Here is a 20215-nt window from a genome sequence, read left to right as displayed (position 1 = left end):
TCAGTTTCTATCTCTAGTCAATGTGCAGTTGAGGTCCAGAAAACAGAGAAAGTTAGGATGTCTAAGGATTGAGAAAATGTGAAAGAAATTATGCTATTATATTAATCAAAGGTATACCCCTGTCTGCAATGATACCGTGTTCAACTCTGATCATTCTTCTCAATAAGGACGGATGAGAAACAGAGGGTGTTTCAGTGGCAGATAGTGAATATGATGAGGGACCTGGAAACACTCATATTTGAAGAGCAATTTTACAAATTGGGACAGGTTAGCAGAAGGCAATAAATATGAGGGAATGATCACAGTGTACGAATTCAAAAATGCTATGGAGAAGATAGAGCAGGAGCTTCTATTCTCCCTTTTTTGATAACACCAGAGTAAGGTGACTTTCCATGAAACTGAAAGATTGTCAATTCAAGACCGAAAAGAAAATACCTTTTCATACAATGCACAATTTACTTGAATTCATTGGTGCAAGGTAGTATTAATGCCAAGAGCTTAGTAGGATTAAAAATGGATTAGATTTGTATATGGGTAATACAAATATCCAAAGTTATAATTGACAACAAGATGAAATCTTATGCTGTAGGGCATATGCCAAAGTAACTATTTGAGATTAGGTGGAAATTCTTTCTGGGACCAAGTTATCTACAATTGCCTGCTTCAGGGTTTCTTCTTTTAAAGTAGCTGGTATTGGCCATTGTCAAAGGATGCTGGACTACATAGTCTGTTGATATGATTCAGTATGGTTCAAGTTAGACAAATGTCACCAAAGTGTAAACCCCCACCCATCCCCAAGAGAGATACCACTTAAGTATTTTAAAGGTAGGTCAAAGATCAGGGATTTTCTCTTACTATATGTATATTTGGTTCTTAACAGTGTGCCGGCTTTTGATCCTGTTTGGGGCCTTTTTGTGTTACAAATAGCTGAAAAATATTGATATGCCATATTCTTACCTATGGCAATTATAGACAACGCTGCCCTGCACTTACCTCCTTAATGTGGGGATATTGCAGTATGATATTAACATTAGACAGGACATGGTGCTAGTGGCTTTCACATATTGGCATAAATGCAGACATGTGTCACTTTACGAGCGATGGCTTTTCCAGTTAAGGATGTTGGCAGACAGGGAATGATTGCACTGCCATCAGATTTAGCAAACTACACTTCTTACCATTCTTCTGACTTTATCACAGTCTTAATACCACAGTTTCACCACTAGGTGGCTTTTTAAGTAGCCAGGCCCCGGCAGCTCCTTTTCTTTCTTGGTTCATCAGACACTTAGTAGTGGGTGGGATCTGTATTTGGTCAGCTCTGTGATTATTACATGTTCAGGCTGCTCCAAAAGGATTTCACTTTGAAGAACCTCCTAAACTATATGCACGGTAATAGAAATTGAGCAAGGAAGACCTGGTAGAGTGGGGGATTTCATCTGTGCCCATAGCCACTCTAGGTTTCTTGCAATTTCTAGTGCACTGGGAACTGTCCATTTTTTAAAGACAGCCCAGTTGCTGGGGCTTCCATGTTTTTCTCATGGGAAATTATTTTGTAACATAATTGCTCTCACCACCAGTTTATTTTCTTGATATTCATTTTTAATTAGGCAATTTAAATCTGACAAGAATTTCTCCACAAGGAAATAGATGGTCTCTTTAGCAATGGTCTCTTGTGAAAATGTCTCGCCAACACTTACAATGCAAAGGCTTAAAATTTATTTAATATATTAACACTCAAAGTAGGCTAAACCTTAAGGCTTTTTAAACCAACGTGACCTGTCCACAAAACACCAATTAGCTCCTTTTTTCCCAGGAGGAGGGGGAAGAAATGAATGGAACCAATGACGAATCAAAATGGTGTGAGATTAGCATCATAGAGCTGCAAATCCTGAGGGGCAGGTCCTTACCTGTACCTGCACTGGTGTTGTAGCAGTGTTGGTTCCAGGATAGAAGAGAGACAAGACGATTGAGGTGATATCTTTTATGGGACCAACTTCTGATGGTGACAGAGACAAGCTGTTGAGCGCACACAGCGCTCTTCTTCCCAGACCCGAAGAAGACAGACCAAGACAGACCCGAAGAAGACAGACCAAGATGGCGGGTGCACAGAAAACCGGGGGTGTTGAAAAATACCAAAAACGCAGTCAGAAACCCATGGAATGACAGGACAGAAAAAACTGCATCATGGGACATTGAGCCTGCTCGCATGATGCACTGCGAGCCTCTCCGCCAGAACCCACAACTCCTAGCCGCAGAGAGTGAGGACAAGTTGCGTAGTGGGATATAGCTACTCACCGTGCACTGCTGTCATGGTTGATGCTGGAGCACCAACTGTGGATGCGCTCCATCGACAGAAGCAGTGTTGTGTGACTAAGCGCAAGCACTGGAATTCTAGCGCTTTCGGATCGTTGTTGTACCTTGTGCCAACCAAACTATTCTGGCTGCAGAAGGGAGCCACTGCCTGGGGACCCAGGTGGAGCGCACAGGGCTCCAGGACGTGTGGGTTTCCAGTCTGCGGCCAGGGGGACGGGAGATCAGAGAGGAGGCAGCATCTTGGCTGAACTCCTTCCATCTAGCTGCAAGGGGCAGCATGGAGGGGGCTGCTGGCAAAGCAGCCAGGACCCACCAGGCTTGAGCAGGGGCAGGATTATTAAAAAAAAGTGTGTTTTCTGGTTTGGCCTGCACTTAGCAGGCCACCAGCCACTGTGACTCAGCTGTCAGGCCATGTGCTTCGGTGTGTGGGGACAGTCACTGGTCTACAGGAGTGCTTGATCCGGAACGTGTGACATCCGGCCCGTGAGCTGTGGTGTAACAGAGTGAGTGTGAACACCAGCGGGGCCGCACTCAGTGTTCACCCGAGCGAGGGGGAGCTGTGCTCCCTCCCGGGGTGTGCACCGCACTGCGGGGCGGACCGTTCGGCGGCGCGGACCACCCGACAACACGCTGTTTGTGGCCTCGGGCCAAGGTGGGGAAGGGCTGGCCTCGCCTCGCCTCAGCCAGGCCCACGCCGACTTCCCCCTGCCCCTGCTGGGCCAGGGAAGCAGGGCCTGCTCCACCTGTGCCCGCCCGGCCCGGCCCGGCCCCACGGCCCGGCAGGAACAACACCCCGCACCGCGGGCCAGTATCGCCGCCTGGCTGAGCGGTGACACCCTGCCGGGCCGGGCCGGGGGCCGGGCCGCTCCGTGCGGCGGCTGTCTCTCCCCGGCAGGGGGGCGCAGGCTGCCCCCGCTTCTCCCGCCCAGCGGCTGGGCTGACAGCCCCGGCTCCAGGAGAAACGGCGGCCGCGGCCGCCTCTCCGCGCGCCCCTCGGCCGGTTCTGCGGCGCCGGGCGGAAGCGAGGGAGGAGCCGCCTCAGGGCGGGGGCCCGGCGGAGCGGGGGGCGGCGAGAGGGAGGCGCCGCGCCCGCCCCCGCACCGCGCCGCTTCCAGCCCCGCCCCGCCCCGGCCCGGCCCGCGGGAGGAGGAGGGAGCGGAGCGGAGCGGACCCGGCCGGCCGGGCTGCGGGGCCATGGCGGACGGAGCCCGCGCCTTGCTCGGCAGCCGCGGGGGCAGCCCGGCCTCCAGCCCGCAGCTGGGCGGCAAGAGCCGCTCCTCGCCGCCGCCGCCGGCTCCGCTCTGCGCGCCCGGGCACGGCTTCCGCCGGGTGACCCTCAGCAAGCCCAGCTTCTGCCACGGCTGCAGCGACTTCATCTGGGGGCTGGCGGGCTACCAGTGCGAGGGTAGGCGAGACACCCCTCCCGGCCCCCCCTCTGCCCCCCCGGGACCCCCCTGTGCGGCTGGCGGGCTACCAGTGCGAGGGTAGGCGAGACACCCCCGGGACCCCCATCCTACCCCCCCTCTGCCCCCCCGGGACCCCCCTGTGCGGCTGGCGGGCTACCAGTGCCAGGGTAGGCGAGACACCCCCGGGACCCCCATCCTACTGCCCCACTGCCCCCCCCGGGACCCCCTTGTGCTGCTGGCAGGCTACCAGTGCGAGGGTAGGCGAGACACCCCTCCCGGCCCCCCTCTGCCCCCCGAGACCCCCCTGTGCGGCTGGCGGGCTACCAGTGCCAGGGTAGGCGAGACACCCCTCCCGGGACCCCCATCCTACCCCCCTCTGCCCCCCGGGACCCCCTTGTGCGGCTGGCGGGCTACCAGTGCGAGGGTAGGCGAGACACCGGCCCCCCTCTGCCCCCCGGGACCCCCTTGTGCTGCTGGCGGGCTACCAGTGTGAGGGTAGGCGAGACACCTCTCCCGGGACCCCCTGTGCGGCTGGCAGGCTACCAGTGCCAGGGTAGGCGAGAGACCCCCCCCCCGCCCCTGACACCTTCCCTTCCCCCCCTCTCTCCCCCCGTGCGCCCTGCCCCGGGACACTGCCCGGACACCCCCCTGTCCCCCCCACACCCTGCCTGGGGTTCACAGCATACCAGGGCAATGCAGGAGACCTGCCAAGGCTGCCTCTTGCCTGGGGCTGCTGTCCATGTACCCTCAGCGCAGGGCTGGTGGGCTGCCCTTGTACGGTAAGAGACCCTTCCCTGCGGCACCCCCATGTCCCTGCTTGGGCTACCCCTGTACACCCTGCCCAAGGCTGATGAGCTACTAGTGCGATTGTAAGAGACTCGCTGGGCCCAGCCCCTGTGCGCCCTGCCCAGGGCACCTCCTACACGCCTTCCCTGGGGCACCCCTGCCTCGCTTGAGTCCCCGGTGCATCTTCCGTGGGGCTAGCAGGCTGCCAGTGCCAGGGTAAGAGACCTGCAAGGGCTACCCCTGTATTCCTGTCCTAGGTTACCAGTGCCAGGGTCAGAGTTCTTCTCTGAGTGTGTCTGTGTCACAAACCGTTCTTGGAGCCTGCCTCTTTGCCCGCTTGCCATAAGTCCCATCTCTCCTCAGCTGTCTGTTGTATCTCATGAGGGCAGAGGGCTGCTCCCTCTCACCCTTCCCAGGGCTTTCCTTCAGCCTCTCTGTTTCAAACTGGGGTCTGCCCTGTTTTTCTCACACACTCTTGCCTTCTTGCAGCATCTCCTCCAAGAGGATGACCAGGCGTCCCTATTTTATAGGGACAGTCCCGATATTCGAGGCTTTGTCTTATTTAGGTGCCTGTTATCCCCCACCCCCTGTCCCGATTTTTCACACTTGTTGGCTGGTCACCCTGCTCTTTATACACCTGATTTGGGACTGGGCATCTCTACAGGATACCTGAAATCCTTGCTTTTTTGGTGGCTTCTTGTATCAGTTATAACTTGGTGAGATTCAGATGTCTAGTCTTTAAAATGTGTGAGAGCCCCAACTGGATTGATGATGCAGAGGAGTGGGGGGGACAAGTTGGGATATGCGCCGGCTCAGCCAGAAGTTACTGACTTGATGCCGGGGATCACTGTGTGAAATTCTCTGGCATGTGCCCTGCAGGAGGTCAGACTGCGTGATCGTCACAACTCCTGACTTTAAAAATTAGTTCTACCACATTAAATGCTGTAGCAACATTGTCATGATTCAGTACGGCTTATTTCCAGCTTCAGTAACAATGAGTGTGTCAGACTGGGACGGGAGAAAGCTGAATTTCTCTCTGCAATCAATGATGTATTCCAAAATCTGATTTAGTTGAGCAAACTTGTAACTGGGAGTTTGGTATTCAGGATTTGCCTTTTCCTGAGCATGGATGTATGGCTCTACTACAGAAAAGATTCCCAAATTTTGTGGCACTGTGGGGGCAACTTTCTAGGAACCTGACAGCTGCACATAATGTACATAGAAATGTGTATAGAACTTGTGTGGCTTTAAAAAAAAAAAAAAAAAAGGTCCTAAAACTAGAGCGGGAACAGCTAGTCAGATTCCTTGGTAAGCTGTCCATGACGAACATAGATAAGATATTCTTTCATAATTGGAAGGCGGAAAAGGAGATAAAACCCAGCTTATTTTAATGCAATATACTACAAAGACTTGCATGGTTAAAAACAAATATGGGACGCTCTTCTCTGTTCCATCCTCTTTCAAAAAATATCTTCTGTCTGTTAGTAGCAGCCTTTGAGTTTTAACTTCTCTCTTTTTTTCTCCTCTCATTCCCCAGTGGGTCTCTTTCTGGTCAGTAGCTATATTGCTCTATAAAACCAGCTAAGAGGGCTTTCTAGATTTCCCCTCCCGTGCATTAAGGTAAAGAGAACTGAGAATTGTGGCTTTGGGTTGTTATAGTGTGTGTGTGGGGGGGAAGTAATTGACATGTAGCCTCATAGCCTCGTGAGCTGAACCTCTGCATTTGAGAGATGGCAAATCAAGGGGGCTGTGGGCTTTGTTATATCGAGGGTGGCACTTTGAGTGTCTTTGTTTTAATTTGTGAACTATAAATAAAAATGTAGTTTTTCAAAAAGTAAAGCAGGCCTAGGATAAAAATTGCGTAGCCTTAGTATTTAAGACAGCTAGCATATTTTGTTGGGCACTCTGGGGTGAATGAAGGAGCAAGTAAAATTCAGCAGAAGTGTCTGTTCTTTTGCCTGGTTAGGGACATTCTTGTAAGAATGGGAATGAAGTTGTCTTAAAGTTGTGAACTTCCATATGATTAAAACTTTTATTTTAAAAACATACTTTGATTTAGAAATAACACAGTACAGAAAAGGTTGTATTTTGCCAGGAAAATATAATTATAAGAAAGCAAGTTTATTATTTAATTTTTACAACAAGAGGAAGGCTATAAATTTTCTAGAATTTGATTTCCACTGTCTCGTATTGGAAGGTTTTGCTAGCTAGCTTAAAAAAAAAGAGAAGATAATCATCTTAAATCAGTCTTTCTCTTGGAATTATGGAAATATTTAGCTGCCTGTTTTGCACTTCTAAGATTCAAACAGCTTTGATGTGTCAATGTGTGAGAAGAACTGGAAGGCTTTTAGTTCATATTTGTTGATTTCATTCTACACCCAAAAAAAAAAAAAGAGAGAGAGAGAGAGAGAATCTGTTATGAAGGCTTGAAAGTGAACTACTGTTCAAAGATCTGGTACACGTGTGAGACAGTATACTGAATGTATGTTCTTTAATTTGAAAACTGCACTAATAATCTGACATTATGATCATCTGTGGTGCTAGTCAGGTTAGAAATCCGGAATAGTATTTATCAATTCCACTGTGTAATTGACCTGTGGCATATAGGAGTTCCCTCGCTTTGTGCCATTAAGGCATGTTTTTTAATCTTTTTTTTTTTTTTTTTAAAGTAACAAAGTCAAGCACGACTTGAAAACGGCACTTGACACATATCTGAAGACTTAGCCTCTGCTAGTCAAGGGGAAAAAATGTGTGCTGTCATATCCTACATGCCTGCTTTCTTCAGTTTAAAAAAATAATATAGTAATTTGTTGTTCATATGCACTGAGTTAACAGTAACATCGATTCTCTATTAGATTTTTCCAAGTAATTTGTTACTGAGCAAATAATAAGAGAAATAATTATCAGATATATTATTAGACGTGTTTTAGTGGCATTTGACTACTACACTTACAGCTCTCTAGCTAGTCAAATAACACAAAAAATGTCAAATTACTCAATGATTACTGGTGAAATTTTTTGAATGTTCTTAGGTGACTAATACTCAGCAATCTTTTCCTTAGTACATTGATTTTGCTTTTGCCAGTGTATGGAGAGGGAGCTTGATCAACTCATCTCTTGATCAGTTTAACCCAAACAAACCCTGTAAGGATAAAACTGCAAACTTCAGGACAATCAGCCTGATAGTCAGCGTGAGCGTATAAAAACCGTTGTTGGATGAATTCAGTGTATTCCTAGCCAAATGAAGGGTTAGGTAGATGCAGTTCCCTCTTTTCTCTGAGGAGATAAACTTGGGCGTAGGGGCAGGCTACAGCTCAGCTGATCTTTTTGTTGTTTTGACACCTTTAATAAATATGTACAAGCTTAAAAATCAGAAGCAGTTTCCTAACTTGAATGAGTTTACTGTGCTTAAGATTGTGTAGTGGTTTCTTTTCTAACTCCCCATTTTCAGCTGCTCACAGTTTTCTGAAACTTTCACCCTCTGAGATGAAGTTCTGTATATTTGGTTTCTGCTCAAAAGTAATTAAAAATAAAAAAATAAAAATTGAGCAAAACTGATGGTGGTGTATTTGAGTATTTAAAAAGAATACACTTTTCCTTTTATAAATCCAAACACAGTTCTTGCACCTTTTGTGTTTGGGACATCTTTATAGTCTATAAGACTGAGGCTTGAAATTCAATTATGTGACCCAGGTATAACTCTTTGAAATCACACGCTCCACATACATTGTGTACTGGGTTTCTCACTAAATGTGTAGCTTTTGCAGCTAAGGGAGGTTGCACATGCATGGAGAAGTGTAGTGAAAAAGACAGGTGTTGAGGGAAGCTGCTGTGCACTTTGCACATATATAAGGGCAGTGTCCCTCCCCTTCCTTTTCCTGTGGACCTTGGCTTAGACTAGAGGATCTTCATTGCACTTTAGGAGACAGAAGGTGGCATGGGTCTCCTCTCCCTTTAAAGAATGTAAGGTAAGAAGTGGCTGCGCTCTTGAGTTTAGGGGCAGCAGAGCTGTTTCCAGAGCCCTACATGGGACAGAGTTGTCTTCAGTTGAAAGTCTTCTTAGGCCACAGCTCTCCAACTAGTTGAATGAGGGCAGACCTATGTGATGCCCTGATGACTTCAGTGAGGCTGTTCATGGCTGCTGGGGTTCATCATAATCCTGATCCACGAGGCTTGAGCTTTTTTTCTGCTCTTGGATTCCTCTGTTGAGCCATTTGCAGATGACTTGTTTCTTTAGCTTATTTTTAAGTTAGCCTCCACCTCTGCCAAGCATACAAAAATATTCAGACCTTTACGTACAGGATTTATTGACCCATACTCCCGAAAGCCTGGACAGTTGTTAAATTTTGTGACAATTAAACTCCTTTGCTGACTTTATTGAGAGTTAAACCTTATCCGAAGTGGTAAGGAAGTGCTAGTTTAAATAATGTCTACTATTTTTTCATTTTGTTCCCTTAAAAAAAAAATCAAGAATGTTTCTTAATATGTAAAGTCTAGCATATGTAAGAAACAGGGCCGGAGTCCCAGTATGTGCAGTTTACATTAGCATTGCACAGTACAGCGGATTACATGTTTACTAGTTATTGTTTATATTTTATAGTTAGGAGTTTGAAGATTTCTTCCTACCTCTCATATTTTCCTCTGTAGTGCCTTCTTTTTGTGATAGCACTAAAATCTCTTCTATTGGCTTGAAAATAATCAAATTTAGAGGTAGAGAAACTATTGGTTTGTGTGATAAGCTGGATCTCAGATACTTCCATTGCTGCAAATTCTGTAATGCTAACTTTAGTTCCAATTTGGCTTATTTTAACCAAATTTGAAAATGAAATCTTTTTAGGTTAAAGAATATGATAAATGAGCTTTGTAGGGGAAAAAAAGTGTTGGCCTAAAAATAAAATGTAATATAATGGTTGTATTTTTGGGTGCATAAGCATGTCACTAAAATTTTTGGTGATAGCTTACGGTGTGTTACGATTTTTTATATGAATGTGGATATCATGGTTAAAATCTGTGCCCTTTTTTGGGCAAATACTATATTCATTTTATTTGGAAAGCAGCAAGTTAAGTGATACAGTAGAAATTAGTCTAGTTTTTGTGTATTCAGATTTTGAATTCTAAGTAGATCTCCCAAAATGACTCTAAGAAAACATAGAAGTGCAACTCCTGTAGCATTTGTTTTTCTTTTGATCTCTGTTTAAGTTGTCTGAAAACATGAGATTCTTCCAAAATAAGATGTAAACGTTGGATTGAAAATGGAAATTTATAGAATAAACAAAGCCAAGCAACACAGCTGTGAAAGGCTTTCCCTTGAGAACCTGTTGTGATTCCGATGACTTGATCTGATCATACGTTTGTGGTGTGTGTTCTGGTGGTACACTTGAACTTGGAGATGTTTCCATGGCATCTGTATAGCAACCCAGAGATGCACATTCCACGAATCTTTTGGTTGGAGGCTGACTACTTCCAAGCTTCTCTCTGTAACTGGAACCCACACAGGAAGGGTGTGTGGTTGTTTTGATTCTTTGGTTTAGTTTAGACCTGGGAGCTAGAACAACAGGGTGTTTGTTTCCTCAGATATGCAGAGGTGGTGGTGGTAGGAAAAAGGAAAAAAGCTAAGACATCCTGAACAGCCTAATCAGACATCAAGTCTCTAGCTAATTTTCTCCGGGGACAAGCACTGGAAATTCCCCCAAGTGGGGGCATAGCTTAGTTGTGAGAAAAACAAATGTGCTGAGAGAGCTCCACAAAGGAAGGTCTAACATTCACAATTACAGAGCACTAAAAGTTCTCCCTTTGGCCAGCAAGCTTTGGCACACTTTTAGTGCATGTTAAAACTAACAATTAAAGCTACAAATGGGCAAAACCAAAGTAAAAGCTGAAAAATGACTTTTTTGAAGCCACCTGCTTCCATCCCACAGGCAGGTTGAATTTTCCAGACCCATTTCAGCAGCTAAAACCATATGGCTTCCACCCAAGATGGAAGCCGTTCAAATCTGCTGGACCCAAAGTTCCACACATTGGATTCAAAGATAGAAACTGTAAATATTAAGTTGTTGGATATGTATAATACATTGCGAAAAGTAGAAACACAGCTTGCAATGCCATGGAGTAGCAGACATTACAGTTGGGAGAAAAATAATGAAGCTTGGAACTTAAATGAATAGACACATGAAACTACTTGGAACTCCTGTCAGATCTAAAAGTGTCTGTCGTGGGAGACCCTGAGGGGAAATATTTGGAGCAACCGATTGACATTGTGAAAGACATAATTCCGTATTTCTTGGGCCTGCATCTGAAGGAAGATCTAATTTATCCTGAAGGGAATTTACAACTTTCCTTGCACTACCTACATACAGTCTAGTAATACTGTATTTGTCACACTGAACAATGCAAAAGAAAGGAGAAGAATTTTGCAAACAAACAGAAAGAAAGGAGGAGTTGTAACTGGATGATACACTATAAATTGTTGGATTCTTTCTTCAAATGTAAGTCAAGCAGCTCAACAGCATGGAAAACAATTTGTTATAGAGGGCATTTGTACAGCAGGGCTATACAAAGTGTTACATTTTGCACTCAGATAAAACCACCTTTGTTTTGCACCTCAGATAAAACTAAAGAGATTGAGCTTTTTACCTGCTGTTCAGAACTCTACTCCGTATTTTATTATCTGTTTCATGAATGCTGTGTACATAGGTGAAATTGCCTCCCTAGACCTCTCATTGCTCCCCTCGTTTATACATCTAAGGACTGTAGTAGCCATTTTAGCCAGAGCACAACATTGGGAGCTCATGTTCAGTTGCTTGTCCACTGTGAATTTGAAAAGGACGTAGGAGTTCCTGCTTTGCAGAGTATAGCCCCCCATTCTGTAGGTATGGCCTGCATTCCTTGCTTCTAGACATACAACCTTACATCCGGCTGTGTTAAGGCACGTTACCAACCCATCCACATTGATCTATGTGACTGCCTGTCCTCATCGTTATTTACCGCTTGGCCAATTTTTGTGTGATTTCCCTTCCCCCCACCCCCCTGCGCTATTTTATCAGCAGTGATTTTATATTTACTTCCAGATGATAGATGAAGATGTTGAATAGTGTTGGGCATGGTACTACAGACCCTTGTGGAACCCACAAGAAGTGCATCCATGCAGGAAGATTCCCCATTGACAGCTACTAAATAATGGAGAAATCTGTCTTTGCATCTTGGTTGTATTAGTTACCCAGCAGCAAATGCCATCTGGGTACAGTGTCTTGTTATGTAGAGTTCTCAACAGTTGATTCAGGGCCTTTTTTTGTTCATGTTCTTCTCTAGTCCTGGTAGTGTGTAGCAGATGCCTGTGGAGATTTCTACTTTTGTGCTTAATTCCTTATCGTTAGACATGGATCCTTGTTTTCCCATTGGTCCGTTTTTGGACAGCATCACCCCACGTTCAACCTTTTTTCTTCTCTTGCTCTCTCTTTGGTTATTCCATTTCAAAATGATGAGCCATTCATAACGTTTTCATCTATTGCTCCAGCCATTTCCATGCACTCTCAGAAATCAAGATCCTCTTTGGAAATGATCTCTGGAGTCATTCCATCTTATGGTAGCTTCTTTCTCTCTCACCCCTAGCCTTGAATTGTCCCTATATGGCCATGGTGAGCCTTACATAACTCTGTCCCTCACTGCTTCTTTGCCTTTGTGACTCATTGTGTCATCCTCAGTGTTGCCTCCTTCATCACACTATGGTCTTTCATGCTGTCCTCTACTCATGACATGGCCTTCCTGAGCTGGTTCGCAAAGCCACACTCCCCTCCCTCCCGCAAACCTACTTTCACAACACCTTCAACAGGGGTAGTCAGTTATTTTTTGTTGTGGTCCAAATTTCCTGTTGAAGGTCTAGTCAAGTTCCAGACTCCAGAGAAAATAATGATGATTAAAAAATGATTAGTAGTAAATAAAAAGATTTCGGGGTCCATTCAAAAGTGTCTGGCAGTCCGGATTTGGCCTGCAGTCTTCCTGTTGACTACCCCTGGCCTACAGGAAAGTATATCACTGAGTTATGTACTTCTCAGTTTATGTATATTTTCTAAATAACCTCAGCTATGCAGAGGGAGAGGGGAGGATGTTGAGAGGGCACTTTGTGTGTTTAGCTTAAATACATTATTTACTAGCTTGTGGTTTCAGTGTTTCTATGTATGTTGCCATCTCCTTGATCACTTTGGTTTTTTTTATTATATGCTTTTGTCCCATCTTTTGTCTCTTGTCGTTTTAGATTGTATGTTGAGGGAGGGGCTGTGTCTGAAAATAATCTCTCAGTTACAGTGACGCTCACTAGCTCATATTTTCGCTTCTAGTTCTTTCTTTTTTTTTCCCCCCTTGACTCTAGTGAAATAATTTCTCTCTATTGGAACTTGGTATATGAGTGATCCATTTGTATTTATCTTCAGGATTATAAATGCCTTTTATGCTGAAATTACTCATCTTGTTTGTTCCATTCTAAATAACACTTGTATGGTATTAGTTAATGTTAAACACACCACTTGCTGTATAAAAATAACTTTGACATTTAAAGCCACAAAAATTGAGAGAACTTTGACTTAAGGCCGCAGCGTCTTCATTTAACTAATACCTGAATTGCTTGCTTATTGTAGATTGTGCGAGGCATTCAGAACGTCCGACGACAGTGGGTTGATCGATAGCCCTAATGTGTGTGGCTAAATGAAGATGTACAGGCCAGGGACAGGTTGACATTGCTTAATGTTTTTGTCATGGTGGTGGGGTAAGGTGGGAGAAATTCTATAAGGTTTTAGGTCCTATAAATAGCTGTATTTAACTGGAATGGTGAGATCTAGAAATAAAACCTCTCCCTAAAATATAGCACTCATCCCCTTATGTTTGTAAGTATTTGTGGAGCGAGCTTTCCCATGTGCATACATATAAATGAAATAATTCCTGCTCTGGTTTCCCTGCCATTAACTTACATAACTGTAACCTCTCTTGTTAATGGTGATGAAAGGGCGTTAACCATTGCCTCAAATTCCCCATCATAGCTGACACTATACAACCACCCCAGCAAAATCCTGCTCCTTTTGCAAAAGGAGGCAGGAGCATAAGGTTAAAAATACCCGTCAGTACATTGAAGTGTCTTGGTGTACTTGCTGCCTTCGTCCTCTGTCATTCTGTTTCTCTTCTCTTCACTCCAAAATAACTCCTACATTGGCAAATGCTTTGAGCTTTGTGGGATACGAAATTGGTGCTTTCCTATATTTTTATTAAAAGCTTAGGTCGGAGCAAATATTTTCTTTATGTGAAAAATAGGATTTCAGATCTAGAAAGATCATTTGAAACATTTCCCTCCTCTTGAGTCATTTTCACAAATGTAATTTTGATTCTGAATATATTTTCTGGTGGGGCAGTCCCAAAATCTTCACTCCGAGTCTAGTTTTCAGCCAACTCCGGTTTTTAGTATAATAAGAATATTTTAATAACTGATACTTTATTAACAACCCCCCCCCACCCCAAAAAACAAAACAAAACAAAAACCCCCCACACCAAACCCCAAAAAACCTGTTTTCTGTTCCTAGCAGCCAGCTCCTGCACGTGAGCTTGCATTTCTGCTGCCTCCTGGGCCGGGTCCTCTCGAACATTCATTAGCTGTTGTGGATTCTCCTTAGAACTGACCTGTAATTGGCTTGAGCTAGCGTTCAGATGGGATCAGTTTATGTACTGAGCTGTCAGGCTGGGAGCAGCCGGTGTACTCAGTCCTGGCAGGAGAGTATTGCCTTTGAAGACTTAGGCTACAGTCCTGCAAAGGGTTATGTGCGTCCTTAAGTTCACGCACTGTGAATAGTCTCATTGACTTGAATGGGACGACTTCCATGCAGAGTTAAGTGTGTGCTTCCATCTTATTATTTACTGGGTTCCTCCCCCCGCCTCCCCAGCTATTTCTGGCTCTTTCCCTTCAAAATATTAGTCTGAGATTTGCATTAATATAACCTTACATTTCAGAATGCTAGTTTGCAAGAACTAGGGCTGGGACTTCTCTCTCCCTATTCATTACTGGACAATCACATCCCACCCTGTTCATGATCATGTAACGTCCCTGTGGTAATTATAGTAATCAGTGACATGGGAAAGTGTTGAACGTGTTTGTAAACGTCACAGTAAACATTTTGTTCTTTTTGTAAAGAGTTAATTGCATTGTTTACTTTTGTTCTTAATTTCATCTCCCTCTCCTAACTTCTGTTTTCCTGCATGCACTTCTGTCTCTTGGGTCCCTTCTCTTCTCCTCTTGAACATGCTCTTCTGTTGTCTGGTCCTTCTCCGTCCCTCCATATGGAGAAGGAGTTGAAAAAGAGAGCCTTGCGTGACCAGCCACTTTTTCATAGGCCATCAGTGAATGTTTGCACATCCTTGATCCACGGTTCTAATTTGGGAACAGAACAACTTAGAAGCTAAAGTAAAGGTTGCTATGGCAACCTTTCATCTACGCCTTTATGAAACAAAAGAACACACAGTCGTGTAGTTGGGTGGCGTGACATACTAGTTAATGTTTTTTTAAAAAATTGAGTAGCTATAATAATGGCGAATAGCTTGGGTGATTAAGAAATAATTCTGCACATGCTAAAATGCTGATGCATTTATTTCTTGTAAAGCCGTAACATTACAATGGTTGCATGGTAGCTATTACTGTAGTTAAGGTTAAACAGTTTCCATTCTACCCCCTTTCCAGTCACATTGTTTCTTTTGTGCTTAGTGCTCATCTGTTTTTGAGTGAGAGCAGCCTGGAAGAAAATACTTCTCTGCAGTATTTGGAAAACGTGTTACTCTTTTTGAAATGACTGAGGTTCTAAAGTTGCAATTTTGCACTGAATCCCCACTGAGACGCAACGCACGGCCTTATTCCTCAAGAAATTTCTTTTTATTCACCTATTTGTATGTTAAAATTACATTACTGCACACGTTCAGTAGACCTTTGTGCTACATGTAATAAGTACATGCCGAAGTATGCACTGTACATGTGTGCATTGCTAAGGATGCTTTGAATGCTTTACATTTTGGAATGGCTCTAAAATGGACACAGTTTGACTATTAGGGGCGATTCTGGATCTCATTAAAAGGATGTTGATTGCTGCTATTGCAACATTCTGCTCCATGATGGCCTATGGGAAATAGTCAGGTCCTAAATTCTGTTCTTAACTTTCTCCTGTAACTGGCTTTAATAATTCTCTGCACTTCATGGATCTTGTTTTGTGAACCCTGTGGGTCTTAAATATTTCCATTTTACAGCTAGGAGAACCATGGTACAGACTTGCTCAAAGTCACTGAGCAGCGAACAAAACCTTGCTTTCTAGTGGACCCATGGTGTGGTCTGTCTGACCGCATAACGGCACTGAGCGCAGACCTGTGCATTGTGATATGTGAAAGTGTGGAGGCCCTGCTTCATTTGTAGGATTTGTTAGTAGCCACAGGGACTCTCGCCTCACAGTGTGACACTTGCCCAGGACAAAGTGTCCTCCTTATAATAGAGTTCCTTGTGGTGGGATTTTTATTCGTTGTTGTTTTTTGTTTTTTTTTAAAGTTCAGGCTAAAAAATGTATTAAAAATATCAAGGCTGCCAAGAGAAGCACTCAGAAGTTTGATTGTCTGAACAGCCATAACAGTGTGCCCCCGTGCATAGTCTTTCATGATCACATACAGTTTCTTTCCGCAAACAGCATGACTGATCGGATTGTGTGCGGTGAATGAGGCAAGGGGCCATACACTGAGTATAGAGGATAGAAATTTAAAAAGGAAAGAGCCACATTCACTGTGTAGCATCTGTTGTAGGAACACATGCAGCCAATGTCAAATTATTTAAAATCCGATGTTTTCTGGACTGGAGATTGTATAGTACTTGTCAAATTAATCTGCTTTGATTACTGAGGCCTATAGTCCTTTGTTTTGGCAAAATAACTGAGATTCAGCTCAGGAACAAAAGTAGGCAATTGACACACTGTCACAGGGTGCTGGGTGGTGACCCCCAGCCAGCCCCCTGTCACTCCAGCCTAAATAGTGGAGGGGCAGCAGAGCTGGTTAGCGGGGCTGTGGACTGATTGCTGAGGGGAGGTGGCTGTGAGCCTATGCAGGGTAAGCAGTTGCCCAGGCTTGATCAGGCAAGGGGCAGCAGCTGCCCAGCTGACCCAGCAGGGTTTATGTGCCGGCCCAGAAGGGAAGAGGAAGCAGAGAGAGAGGGGAAAGGAGTGCGGAGGCTTTGCCTGTCTCCCTGAACAGCCCCAGAGACTGCTGGCGGAAGCAAGGCACTATAAGGTTGTGGGAATTCACATACACCTTGTAAATAAAAGCCCTGGTGACTGCAAACCGAAGGGTCTTCGATGTCCTTTGTTGGTCAGAGGGGAACCGAAGCAGAGGGGCTGCAGCAGAGGAACCCCTTAGACACACAATTAATCTTCATGGGAATTGTATTGTTTTCAGTAGACTACAAAAGCTGTTGTGGGCAACAGTGGAGCTCTGTCCTAGGAATGCCACAGGTTTTATTTTAAACCATTAGCATGCTAATGTGAAACACAGTGCTGCAAAAGGTGTTTCTGTGATCTGTCCATCTCCCTTGTGGACTGAATGGGCTGAGTTCTCAGCTGTCAGGCAGGCAGCTAATCCGAATGCAGGAGTTTTGCATGCTTTTCCTCCTCCGTCTGCAGACGTTGTTTCCCTGCTTTACCAGAAAGAGTTGCTGCCAGTTCTTCTCTATTAAAGTGCAATCCGTCCTTCTCTGCGGTATCCTTGGAGCTCTTGGCCAACACAGAGGTCAACAAAGGAAATTGCCTCCTAGTAAAAGCTGGGAAAAAGGGCCAAAACTTGCCCCTTGTGTCTATCTGCTCTGCAATCTTTAGAAGCAGGTTTCTTCAGCCAATCTCGTTGCCCCAATGGCCTTACACTGAAATGCCACAGCTGGCCTGAGCAGGGGTGGGAGACCATCTTATATTACATCCCTTTAGGAACCAATGGGACAACATCCAAGTTCCCCCAGACACCCGAGAAGTGGACCTTCAGGAACATCAGGACACTGATGTTCCTTGAATCCCCTGAAGCAGGAGTACTTCAGACTCCGGGGAGATTTCTGCTGAACATGGAGGGATATGGCAGAGTTCCTTCTCACCAGCGCTCCTTTACCCTGCTTCCCTAGAAGCCACTAGAAAAGGGCCATATGTTCGAGGGAAACACAGTGTATCCACAGGTACTTCGTAGTCCTCAAAAGCTCAGGAGATGAGAGGCTGATTCTAGATTTCAGATGTCTGAATCGGTTTGACAAATGCCAAAATTTAACAATAGCATCTTCGTTCGTTGTTTGTGGCCATGGATGTGTGAGACTGTTAGGATCCATTGATTTGTAGGACACTTAACTTCACATCCCCCTGTGTTTTAAGCCCATCAGAGATTCATCAGATTTTCTGCTGGACAGCCGCATTTTTAGTTCAGCACTCTGCCCTCGGGCCTGTGGATCTACATGTTTGTTGTTGCAATGGTCAGGTTAGGTGTCTGCCTAATTCTCTCTCTGGATGATGATGGGCTGGGCTGGATGCAAGTGCTCCAGGAAGTCTTTGTAGAGGACTCTGATAATGCTCCATGATTTTGGCATGGTGGTAAATTGTGAAAAGAGACAAGTCTTCCTTCAGATTTTGTTTGTTTGATCTGAGAGTGATTGTAAACATGCCAGGTAAGTCAGTCTCTTCCCCCCTGACAATCCTTGTGCTAGAGGCCCTCATTAATCTGTTCCAGTCCAGGCACTCTGCATCCATCCAGTTATGTGTAACCCTGCATTGCACCAGGACGCTGTCCCATGGGCTGGGTTCTCAGCCATTCCAACATCTGTTATCTTGTCTCTGTGGAAGAGGATCTGAAGCACCAAGCTCTCTTCTCAACCAGCAGCTGGGCAGATTTCACATTAACAGAGAGGATTTTTTTTCCAGGGGTCTCCCACCAGTCTCTCTCTCTCGGATTATTCTCACCCATGAATAGCGTCAGTGACAGCCTTTTGTGCTGCTCAGCACTTTCTCAAGCAGCTGACAAATGTAATTGGCCCGGCTATGCTCCATTTCTGTGCTGTCCACCGGGTTCTGAGCAGCCGCAATAAAAAAGTGACAAGACTGTTCATTTTTTTCTGTGCTGCAGCTTGGAAAAACCTCTGAACAGAAGCAGAGGCACTGGAGCTGTCTGTGGACTTAAGAAGACCACACGTCATGAGGTTACACTCCGTTCCTATTGTGTATTGTTCACAGTCATAATTGCTGTTAACTTAGACTGGTTTTTGCTGTTTTAATAAAGGCCTGATTTCCACCGAAGATGCTGACACTCAGCTGAAGAGGCTTTGAAAAAAACTAGTGACTGAGCATTTTTAAAGGGACTGCTTGCAGACTGGTGGCAAAAGCTGAAATCGAATGTAGAGGTACTTCCCTAAACTGGAAAATTGACAACTGCGAAGGCCTGCGTGATTATTCAGGGTTATAAAATCCGAAGTGACTCAAGTCCAGGGACAATGGAGGGAATGCTACTGGTGGGAGGAGAACACTCCTTGTTAGCCCACATAGTTGCTAAAACACAGGTTAGGTAGAGAAACCTAGAGGCTAGACCCATTGCCATGCTGAAGGAAGCCCAGTGCAGTGTCTGAAATTAGAGCATTCTGTTTTATCCAGAGTGGACAATGAGAACTTCAGTAAGCTTGGGAACTATGGATTTGATCTCCAGGACCCTTCTCTAACTTCAAAGATGTACCTGCCCATCAAACAAGCTTTGCACAAAAAACTAGTTCTGACGGATGTATCCTTATGCTAAGAAGTGTCCTGCCACTGCCTGTAAGTGCACCCTACACATGCCTTCCCATTTTCTTTTGAGCTAGAAAAGAAGATCCGCTGACAGTCCTTTGAATGCTTATTCACAATTCTCTGATCATAAGGTCACTGTTCTGAATGTAATGTGCACTGGCAAGGCTAGTACAATATACAGAGATCAGAGCTGTATAACAAATGTAAAAGTTAATCCCCCACACACCCAATGGAAAAAAACATTACTTTGTGAAGCTATCCATAGATATTTCCTCTCATCCATTAGCCTGAAAGCTCCAGCCCATATATGGCCATCTGTTGGCAGTATATTACTATATTAAAAAAGCTGAATAACTCATGGTTTAAGAAGATCTACCTGTTTCTCCAGTTCTAGCTGATCTGGTCCCCAGCTTCTCATCAAAGTAGTTAGGTTCCAGTTATCTCCTCAGCGCTCCAAAGCCAGTTCCCACAGGAAGAGAAAATCCTAGAGTAGAGAGAAACCAACACTCAAAAAATAAAGTTGTAAAACCCACTGAATTGTAAAATTAACGTATGACACAGTCCATAGTTTGGACTAGATCATTAACTCCTAACAATGAAACATCTAAACACTCGAACAGTGGGAACATGCGAGGATGGGGTAGGGGGAGGAGACAGCCCACGCCAAATACTGCTGGCTGAAATGTGGGGATCATCCTTTTCTTTGCTTTCTTTCGTCTGATCGAGGTGCTGCTCTGCCTCACTTCTCCTGGCGCACCCGTTTTATTCTGTCGTGCTTTCTGCTGATTAAAGAACAAGATTATCCGTTGTTGATGGTGTGCAAGGTGACACCACGACAACAGCATGGAAGTTTGTTTGCTCAGGAACGTTGCTGGATTTTTCTGTTTTGCTGAATCCATCTACAGATTTTTG

The 20215-nt window shown here is 44.9% G+C and overlaps 1 protein-coding gene across 1 annotated transcript in view; it reads left to right on the top strand.

The window, feature by feature from the left end:
• Positions 1 to 3475: 3475 nt before the first annotated feature.
• The window catches only part of DGKQ (diacylglycerol kinase theta), a 112185-nt gene continuing 95445 nt past the window's right edge, over positions 3476 to 20215 (top strand). The window contains exon 1 of the mRNA XM_067553384.1: positions 3476 to 3718. Coding sequence (XP_067409485.1) covers positions 3508 to 3718 — 211 coding nt within the window. The 5' untranslated portion in view covers positions 3476 to 3507. The remainder of the gene's footprint in view (positions 3719 to 20215) is intronic.

Source organism: Emydura macquarii, unplaced genomic scaffold, assembly GCF_026122565.2.
Source record: "Emydura macquarii macquarii isolate MOO-44397 ecotype Brisbane River unplaced genomic scaffold, CSIRO-AGI_Emac_v2 contig_1451, whole genome shotgun sequence".
Taxonomy (NCBI): Eukaryota; Metazoa; Chordata; order Testudines; family Chelidae; genus Emydura; species Emydura macquarii.
The sequence above is the reverse complement of the archived record's forward strand: the minus strand, read 5'-3'. Positions and strand labels throughout refer to the sequence as shown.